Source organism: Mandrillus leucophaeus, unplaced genomic scaffold (assembly GCF_000951045.1).
Source record: "Mandrillus leucophaeus isolate KB7577 unplaced genomic scaffold, Mleu.le_1.0 Scaffold3241, whole genome shotgun sequence".
Classification (NCBI taxonomy): domain Eukaryota; kingdom Metazoa; phylum Chordata; class Mammalia; order Primates; family Cercopithecidae; genus Mandrillus; species Mandrillus leucophaeus.
Window position 1 is genome coordinate 14,798 of NW_012103412.1, and position 10,558 is coordinate 25,355.

The following is a 10,558-nucleotide window of genomic DNA, read 5'->3' on the forward strand; positions in this document are numbered from 1 at the left end:
TGAACAGGCAACCTACAGAATGGGAGAACATTTTTGAAATCTATCCATCTGACAAAGGGCTAATATCCATAATCTACAAAGAACTTAAACAAATTTACAAGAAAAAATCAAACAACCCCATCAAAAAGTGGGTGAAGAATATGAACAGACACTTCTCAAAAGAAGACATTTATGCATCCAACAGACACAAGAAAGAATGCTCATCATCACTGGCCATCAGAGAAATGCAAATCAAAACCACAATTAGATACCATCTTACACCAGTTAGAATGACAATCATTAAAATGTCAGGAAACGACAGACGCTGGAGAGGCTGTGGAGAAACAGGAACACTTTTACACTGCTGGTGGGACTCTAAACTAGTTCAACCATTGCGGAAGACAGTGTGGTGACTGGATCTAGAACTAGAAATACCATTTGACCCAGGGATCCCATTACTGGGTATATACCCAAAGGATTATAAATCACACTACTATAAAGACACATGCACATGTATGTTTCTTGTGGCACTATTCACAATAGCAAAGACTTGGAACCAACCCAAATGTCCTTCAATGATAGACTGGATTAAGAAAATGTGGCACATATATACAATGGAATACTATGCAGACATAAAAAAGGATGAGTTCATGTCCTTTGTAGGGACATGGATGAAGCTGGAAACCATCATTCTGAGCAAACTATCGCAAGGACAGACAACCAAACACTGCATGTTCTCACTCATAGGTGGGAACTGAACTATGAGAACACTTGGACACAGGGCGGGGAACATCACACACTGGGGCCTGCTGTGGGGTAAGGGGATCGGGAGGGATAGCATTAGGAGACATACCTTAATGTAAATGACAAGTTAATGGGTGCAGCAAACCAACATGGCACATGTATACATATATAACAAACCTGCACGTTGTACACATGTACCCTAGAACTTAAAGTATAATTAAAAATAAATAAATAAATAAAAATAAAAAACACACAACGGCCACAAAGTTAAAATCGAACAAATATGGTAGATATTAACACAACTATACCAATAATAACTTTTAAATACAATGATTTCAATGCACCAATAAAAAGACCAAAACCAGAAATTGTCAGAGGAGATTAAAAAACAAAAAACAAAAAACTTAATGTTGTCTACAAGAAATCTACCTTAAACATAAAGATATAGATAGATTAAAAGTAAATGAACTGGAAAAAGATATGTGATTCTACCGCAAATGTAAAGGAAGCTGGAGTAGCCATGTTTGTTTCAATCAAAGCAGAATTCAGGTCAAGGAAAATTATGAGGTATAAACAGGGGCATTTCATAATGATAAAGGGGTCAATTCTCCAAGAATATATACCAGTGCTTATTGTGTATGCACCAAAAAACATGGTGTTAAAATGAGTCACATAAGGCAAATACTGATGAGACAAATCCACTCCTAAAGTTGAAGACTTCAACACACCTCTATCAGTAATTGACAGATACAGCAGCCAGAAAATCAGTAAGGGTATAGTTGAACTGAACAGCACCATCAATTAACCACATCTAAATGACTTTTATATAATACTTAACCAAATGATAAAATGCACTTTTTCAGGCTCACATACACCAAGATAGAACACATTTTGTCCCATAAAAACACACCATCAAATTTAAAGGGATGGAAAGCATACAAAGTATGCTCTAAGTTTACAATTGAATTTACCTAGAAATTGAAAACATAATGATAGCTGGAAAATCCCCAAATATATGTAGATTGAACAACATGCTTCTAAATAACACATGGGTCAAAGAAGGCATCTCAAGAGAAATTTTAAAAATACAACTTTTCAAAATGTGTGAGGAGCAAAAAAAGTAGAACTTGCAGGGATATTTATATCATTGACTGCATATACTAGCAAAAGGAATATCTAATATAATAATCTGACCTTCCACCTTAGAAAACTACAAAAAGAAGAGTGAATTAAATCCTAATAAAGTTAAAAATAAATATTAGAGAAGAAATCAATAAAACTGAACACATCAATAGAGAAAATCAGCAAAACTAAAAGGCAGTCATCAGTCATCAAATCTTCATTTGATAAGATTCATGAAATTAATAAACCTCCAGTTACATTAACTAAGAAGATAGAAGACACAAATTGCTAATGTCAAAAATGAAAGAAAGGCCATCACTGATTATTCTATTGACATTAAACTTATAGTAAAGGAATATTATGAACAATTCTAGGCCCACCAATTTGGTAACCTAGATGAGATAGACCAATTCCTTGAAAGACACAATCCAACAAAACTCACACAAGGAGACAGAGATCATCTTAATAGGCCTATATCTATTAAAGAAATTGAATCAATGATTGATAACCTTCCAAAAGAATAAACAACAGTCCCAAATGAGCTCACTGGTGAATGCTGTCAAATCTTTAGGAAGGAACGATATCAATTCTCTACAAACAAACACAAAGATGAAAATATACTTAATATCATGGATCATTAGGGAACTGCAAATTAAAACAATCAGATATCACTACACATGTATTAGAGTGGATAAAATCCAAAACACTGACAAGACCACATACTGGAGAGGATGTGGGGCAATAGAACCTCTCATTCAGTAATGATGGGAGTGCAAAAATGGTACAGCCTCGTTGGAAGACAGTTTGTCAACATCTTACAAAATTGAAAATACTCTTTTCACATGATTCAGCAGTTGCTCTCCTTGGTTTTTAGCCAAATGGGTTGAAAACTGATGTCCACACAAAAACTTGAATACAAATGTTCAAAGCAGCTTTATTCTTAATTGTCAAAACTTAGCAGAAACCAATGAGAATTAAGTGTCCCACAAGCATACAATGAAATAGTTTAGTGATTAAAAAGTGTGTTATTAAGCTATGAAAAGACATGCAGGAACCTAAATGCATAGTGCTAAGTGAAAGTAGCCTATTTGAAAAGGTTACATGCTGTAGGATTCTAAGTATATAACATTCTGGAAAAGGCAAAATTATGGAGACAGTTAAAAAAAAGGGGGTTCTGGGGGATAGGGGAATAAGGGGAGCACAGTGGATTTTTCTTTAGTATGGTGAAACTGTTCTGTATGATGCTGTCATAGTGTATACATGTCATTCATTTTTGAAAACCCATAGGATATATAACAGAAAGATTAAACCCTAATATAAACTGTTGACTTTAGTTAATAAAAATGAATCAATATTAGCTCATCAATTTTAACAAGTATACCACATTAATGTACGATGTTAATCATACAAGAAACAGTGTGTGAACCGATGAGAGGATATATGAGAATTCTTTGTACTTACCACCGAAGTTTTCTGTAAACTTGAAAACCGCTCTACAAAATAAAGTATGCCCATTAAAACTCCATCCCTGCGTTATATATTTAGAGTAGTTTGTTTTCCTGGAATAACCCATGAATATTTGCAGTTAGCTAATTATTTGTATTGATTTTCTCATCTGAAACTCTTTCACTCCTTAAGAAAATAGCCATTCTGTCACTAGCAGTTAAATTTGCTCAAGTGTCTTCTATCATTAAGTAAAATATAACACAACACAACACACCATGGCTCTTTAAACCTCCTTTAAATAATTCTGTTTCTGTCCTAAATAAATTTTACACTCCCTAGTTTTTGTATGCATAAACATACACACAAAATACATACATATATTTATATTTATATATTGAAAATATTATAGAGCATTAAGAGATATATGTTCAGCTTGTAAAAAAAACTGAGCTCTACACATAAAGTTCTATTAGCATAATTGTTGAAAAGTAGCCCAAGCAGTACTTACAGGGATATTTATTGCATTAAATAGATTTACTATAAAAATGTTTGAAACACTGTAACAATTCAAGAAGCTAGAGAATTAATAGCATATTAAACACAAAGAAAAGGTAGGAAATAATGAAGATAAATTCAAAAGTGATAAATGAGAAAATAGTCGAACCAACTAGTAAAAGCCAGCTCTTTGAAAAGATTTATATAACAATGTGTATGAGTATTATCAATTACAAATGAAAAAAGCAGAAATAAATGATATTAGATAAGTAAAATTATACAAAACTTGGGTGTAGAAAAGATGTAATGCTAATAGGGAACACTGCAAGTATTATCTGTATCTCAGGATAACAAATGATGGACAAGGAGAAGGTTCTATCTGAAAAATTTTGGGTAATAAACTCAAAAGAATTTTGGAATCAGAGAATTACCATCTTGTAACCCGTGACAGATAAAAGGATAAAAGTGATGGCTGCCAACATCATCACAAAGGAAATAACAGAAATTATCTATCTCTTAATGAAACTGTACCGTATCACCTCTGGGGTGCACTTGCCAATAAACTTTAATATGAATAATATTCTACTTATAAAAATTGAAGATTATTCATGACAAATCTTAGCTAATTGAGTTCATTATTCTATTCTCTGTACTATTGCATATATTTGAGAATTTCCATAACAGGATTTTATTATGAATATAATGCTTTTAAATATGAAAACCTAAGTAAAATGGAACAATTTTTAGCAAACTGAAAATGACTAAAATGACCCATAAAATTACAGAACTCTTTGAATGCACAGTAGAAACTGAAACTATAGTCCAGACCCAAAGTACCATCAAACTGTTTTAGGACCAGCCAGGTTTAGAGACCCATTACATCAAATAGTGAAGAAGAAACTAGTCACCACTTCATGTAAACTCTTCCAAACAACACAAAAAGATTGGGAGAATTACTCCATCATTTTCACAGGCTTGCTTTCGTTGACACAAAGACCAGATGAAGATATTCCAATAAAATAACATTTAAGACAAGTTCATTCACATAGAGACAAAATATTCTCAATAAATTCATAGTATATCCAATATAGGCATATCCAATATAGCAGTGAATTAATGAATAGCCTGTATCCAAGAAACGAAAAGATGATATCATATTAGAAAATACTATCAATTGGAAATCACTGTTACCAAAAATGGTGAAAAAGCATGTGATCGTGTGCAGAGGTAAAGAAAGAGCCTTAAAAATCCCTCAACACCAGTGCATGATAGTAACTTTTAGCAAACTTACATTAGGAGAGAATTTCCGTCTTGTAAAATCTATAAATTGCCATACTGAATGTGAAACATTACAAACATCCCAAATAGAGTCCAGAAGAATATACACCTGTATAATATAAACCCTACTGCTGACAATTGGATGAAAATACATCTATAGTCCACAACCATAATAATGCCAAGTAAATTAGAGGTAACAATAACAAAAGGAGATAATTGTGATAATAGAATCTCCTATTTAAAAAAAAAACACAAAACAACGTAATTGGTGCAAAAATATTTAAATGTATAAGGAAATTAAGAAAATGTGTGTACAAAAGATCACTATAGGTAAGTCAGGAGTATAGTCACACAAAATCAATAACTAATTATAACATGTAATGTGAAATATGCCTTTCACAACAGCAACAATATCCAAAATATATCTAACAGAAAACCAAATAGAAATGTACCTGTTCATTAAGGAGACAGCTATAAAAATTTACTGAAAGACTTAGGAAAAATAAGTCTCCAATAAAGCAGTATACTATGTTTATTTACTGTGGAGGAGATATTGTAAAGATGTTGATTCTCCTTAAAATGTTTACAGATTCACTGCCTTAGCCATAGCTGTGAAGATGACAACCAAACCTGGGCGGTTCTTTCCCATGACCAAACTCAACCATACAGAAGTTAAAGGAAGAATTAAAAAAAAAAAAAAAAGGCAATATTAACAACAGCAAACAAAAATGAGATCCCTGAGAGACGGTCAGTTTATATTGAACAAGAACTGGTGTGTGGGCAGCTAGGGGCATGCACTGAAGTAGAGACAGGTCTGTAGCCTACAATAGAGGCAGATAACGGAATTGGCTAGAGAAAAAGCTTTAAAACTTTGGTCTTTGCTTCCTTCGCTGTGCCATTGCACAATGCATCTTTTTTTTTTTTTTCTTCTGCTTATCTAAAGGAAATTCAGTCAGGAACTCAGACCCTATGTGCCAGTTCCATGGGGTAATATTGGGACAGCAAAAACTTCTGGGTAGGCTGAAGAAGTATGAATCCAGACACTATGCTAATAACCACCTGAAACTTCTTTAGTGGAAGCGGACTGGCCTTTAAATTCGTATTATTTTAATATAATATAAAGAATGGACTAAATTAGGATAGCAAAGATTGCAGTGAGTCACACAAGATAATGGTAGAAATTCACTCATGAAAGTGTTGAATACAGACACTGATGTCAGCCAAGAGAGAAGTCCCAGACCTAGTTGTCAGGCTAAGAAGTCCTCTCACTTTCTCCTTATGAATTTTACAGGATCTAGTCAGAGGAAGGGGATGAATTTACATCAGAAAATGGAGAAAACTGAGACACTGCCAGCAGTCAATGTGAGGACCCTGAGTGAGGACTGAGGGGCTCCACACATCAGAAGAGACAAGAGTGCCCCCCAAATCTCCCTTCATTCCCTGATCTTGCATCACAACTTAATAGCTGCAGCCAGGTTTAGGAGGCCCCAGGCAGTAGTGGCCAGGTGAGGTGTAACTGAATTTCACATGAGGAGTCTCAGGAAGTTGAAGTCTAGTCTGAGAGGGTGTCCTCAAGTCACTAGAGGGGGCATGGCAAGAATGAAGCGACGACACTGAGTAAGGGATGAGGGCAAAGTTCATTACAAAAAGGGGGTCCCACAGAGCCCCACCCCTACCATCAGTCTTGGAAGGTCCCGGCATGGCTTCTGGGCTCAGGCTGCACCTTACTTCCTATTCTGAACTCTGAGGGAATGAGAGCCTCTATCTCAGGTTGACTGATTCAGCTCAACAGATAGAGAAGTCCAAGGCTCCACGAAAAGCCCCTGAAAGAACTTTATGCGACTTCCCTGGAATCTGCTGCACCCACAGAACACAAGGGGGAGTGACAGAGCTCCGCAGCTGCTGTTACGCTGGGAGGGCCAGGTGGGCGTGGCCGGAAGTGGTTCCTCCTGACTTCCACCTAGAAAGGGGTCTGAGCAGGGCGCCTCGGTCTGAAAAGTGCTGTGTCACGTCAGCGGAAGGAGGTGTCCCAGATCTTCTCAGCTGTCTTGGTGGGTATCCTGACCTAGAACTGGGGGGGCATTCCCCAACTTCAACCCCCTTCCCCCTAAAAATGGCGGCTCCACAGAGCCCTGCTCCAACCTGCCCCGAGCTGGTCCCGGAGGAGTCTCCAAGCATGGCTGTTAGGCCCAAAGTCCATTCATTTTTTCCATCATGTTGTAGAACATGAAGGCCTCGGTCCAAGGTTGGTGGACGTAGGTCAGTAGAGGGAGAAATCTCAGGCCCTACATAGTTAAGAGGACCCTCCTTAGGATTGAGGGAACTCCATGTACCATAACGGGTTGCACCGAACTCTGCCCTTGACGTTAGCCTGGGGGTCTGGGCAGGTCTCTAGAGACTGAGGTGCATTCTCACTTTGTCCCTGTGAAAGTCAGAGAGGTAGGCCCCTGGTTGTAAGGAGATGGCAGCAGGTCAGTGAGGGTGATTTCCAGGTTGTGGGAAGAGTCAGGGTGAGGAGTCTAATTACCGTGAGGACCGTTCTCACTATAACAGGAAGAGCACTAAAATGCCTCCGCTGTTGTCAGCCCTAGGCGGTCTGCGTGTCCCCGGAGTGAAGTGTTGGGCAGAAGCGCTTCCTTATTTCCTGCTGGTTAGTATTGTAAAAATTCCTAGTGTCAATTTCAGAGCGGCACAGGGAAATGGGCCTCTGGGTCTTGTCAACAATTTTAATGATGATCCTGAATGTAAACAGAGAGGATCCGACCCCTGAACAGGTCATCCACTGCCAGCCGGTGCTGTCACCTCAATAAGCCCCAAAATGGGCTATCATTCTAGAGCCTAATACTCTAACTTCCTCCTGAGTTTGAAGGAGACAAACTGACCAGGAGAACAGGAGTCCTGTGGGTTCCTAGAGCAGCTGTTTTGCAGAAACCTGCAGAAGGGGCGCTAGTTAAAGCCAAGATGGTCACTCTCAGCCGAAGGTATTGACGTGACATCACTCTCTCCCATCCAGGTACCAGCCTTCCCAGTCTTCTTACCCACACTCAGCCATAATGCCTCGGGGTCAGAAGAGTAAGCTCCGTGCCCGTGAGAAACGCCAGGAGACCCATGGTCAGCCACAGGGTCTCACAGGTCCCCAGGCCACTGCAGAGAAGCAAGAAGAGTCCCACTCTTCCTCATCCTCTTCTCACGATTGTCTGGGGACTCGTCGTAGGTCTTCTGATGCCTCCGTTCCTCAGGAGTCTCAGGGAGCTTCACCCACTGGGTCTCCTGATGCAGTTGTTTCATGCTTAAAATCTGATGTGGCTGCTAAGGGCCAAGATGAGAAAAGTGCAAGCACCTCCCCCAAAGCCTCCATTCCTCAGGAGTCTCAGGGAGTTTCACCCACTGGCTCTCCTGATGCAGGTATTTCATGCTCAAAATCTGATGTGGCTGCCAAGGGCCAAGATGAGAAAAGTGCAAGCACCTCCCTTGAAGCCTCCATTCCCCAGGAGTCTCAGGGAGCTTCACCCACTGGCTCTCCTGATGCAGGTATTTCATGCTCAAAATCTGATGTGGCTGCCAAGGGTCAAGATGAGAAGAGTCCGAGCACCTCCCCTGATGCCTCCATTTCTCAGGAGTCTCAGGGAGCTTCACCCACTGGCTTTCCTGATGCAGGTGTTTCAGGCTCAAAATATGATGTGGCTGCCAAGGGTCAAGATGAGGAAAGTGTAAGAGCCTCACAGAAAGCCATCATTTTTAAGCGCTTAACCCAAGATCCTCTAAAGAGGAAGGCGTGCGCATTGGTGCAATTGCTGCAGGAGAAGTTTGAGAAGAAAGAGTCCATTTTGAAGGCAGACATGCTGAGGCGTGTTGGCAAACGTTACAAGCACTACTTCCCTGAGATCCTCAACAGAACCTCCGAACGTTTGGCGGTGGCCTTTGCGGTTGAATTGAAAGAAATGGATTCCAGCGGCGAGTCCTACACCCTTGTGAGCAAGCTGGGTCTCTCCAGTGAAGGAATTCTGAATGATGCTAAGGGGCTGCAGAAGTCGGGTCTCCTGATGTCGGTCCTGAGTGTGATCTTCATGAAAGGCAACCGTGCCACTGAAGAGGAGGTCTGGGAGTTCCTGAGTTGTTTGGGGATCTATGCTGGGATGACACACCCAATCTATGGGGATCCCCAGAAGCTCATTACTGAAGATTTGGTGCAAGATAAGTACGTGGTTTACCGGCAGGTGTGCAACAGTGATCCTCCACGCTATGAGTTCCTGTGGGGTCCACGAGCCCATGCTGAAACCACCAAGATGAGAGTCCTGCGTGTTTTGGCCAAGAGCAATAAAACCAGCCCTGGTTTACACCCACATCTGTATGAAGACGCTTTGATGGATGAGGTAGAGAGAGCATTGAGACTGAGAGCTTAAGGCAGAACTGGCACTATTCCCTTGGCCAGGGCACCTTATGGGGCCACATCCTACAGATCCTCCCATTTCTAGGGAGGTCTGAAGTAGAATTTTCGCTTTATGTTAGAAGAGAGTAATGAGCCTTCTAAGTACTGCAGTATAGTAGAGGCTGGAGGGAACAAGATATATCTCTTTCTCTTGTCTTGTTATACATGAGTAACTTGTAGATTTATGTTTTATTTCTTTGTCAATTTTCAAGATTGTTTCTGTTAAGTGAAGGTTTATTTTGCTTCAGATTATACAGTTATCAAAAACATAGCTCTCACATTCATGGCTGCTTAACCAATTTGAAAGTTACGGTTTGGGTATTAATAAAACAAAATCACACAACATGTTTTCATTGTAATTCAGAACTAGATAACATGGTAATAGAAAATGGATTTTGATATGAATTTTAAGAACTCCATAGTAAAAAAGTTGACATCATAATATGACGAGAAAGAAAAGGAAAAACAGAAATGTAAAAGTTTGTTTAATTCTTGGTTTGCCTAATTCCTTTTCCTATTTCTTTTAGTATAAATAAAGGATACCTGGATTTATTTAGGTTATTAAGACTGCAATTTGTTTTGTTCCAGTGCACTTCATATTCTATGTTATCTACTGCATCAAAAAGCCTTTCTGATTGCAGGGTGGTATTTTCTGGGTTTAAAATCATCACATGAAATGCAGTGATCAATATAAGCCAGAATGAGTTCACTAAAAACCCTCTTGAAAATTTCAAGGCGGCTACATTCAAAGAACTTGCATAGGCTTAAATTGTCCCAAATATTTTCAAGATGTGGTAATTTTGTTTCTTAATATATCCTTAGGAAAATTAAAAATTAATAATTTATATAAAAACACATACTATAGTAACTGTCATTTATGACAGACTCAGCATTTCCTACTTAGTATGCCATATTTTTTATGGACAGTACTTATACCCCAAAATTCCTACAAGATGGGGTTTAGCAGACTCACTTCAAAATGAATAAATTGCACATTTCTAAAAGCTCACAAGCTTGTAATTGACAGAGCTGGGATTAGATCTCTGGTCTGGATTCATCTAGAGC

The 10,558-nt window shown here is 38.8% G+C and overlaps 1 protein-coding gene across 1 annotated transcript; it reads left to right on the plus strand.

Annotated features, from left to right (window-relative positions):
- Positions 1 to 7,028: 7,028 nt before the first annotated feature.
- LOC105545303 (melanoma-associated antigen B6-like) lies at positions 7,029 to 10,047 on the plus strand. The gene is made up of 3 exons (XM_011988172.1): positions 7,029 to 7,115; positions 8,078 to 8,595; positions 8,722 to 10,047. Exons 2-3 carry the CDS (start codon positions 8,118 to 8,120, stop codon positions 9,465 to 9,467), a joined length of 1,224 nt encoding a protein of 407 aa, XP_011843562.1. The 5' UTR covers positions 7,029 to 7,115; positions 8,078 to 8,117; the 3' UTR covers positions 9,468 to 10,047.
- Positions 10,048 to 10,558: the final 511 nt, after the last annotated feature.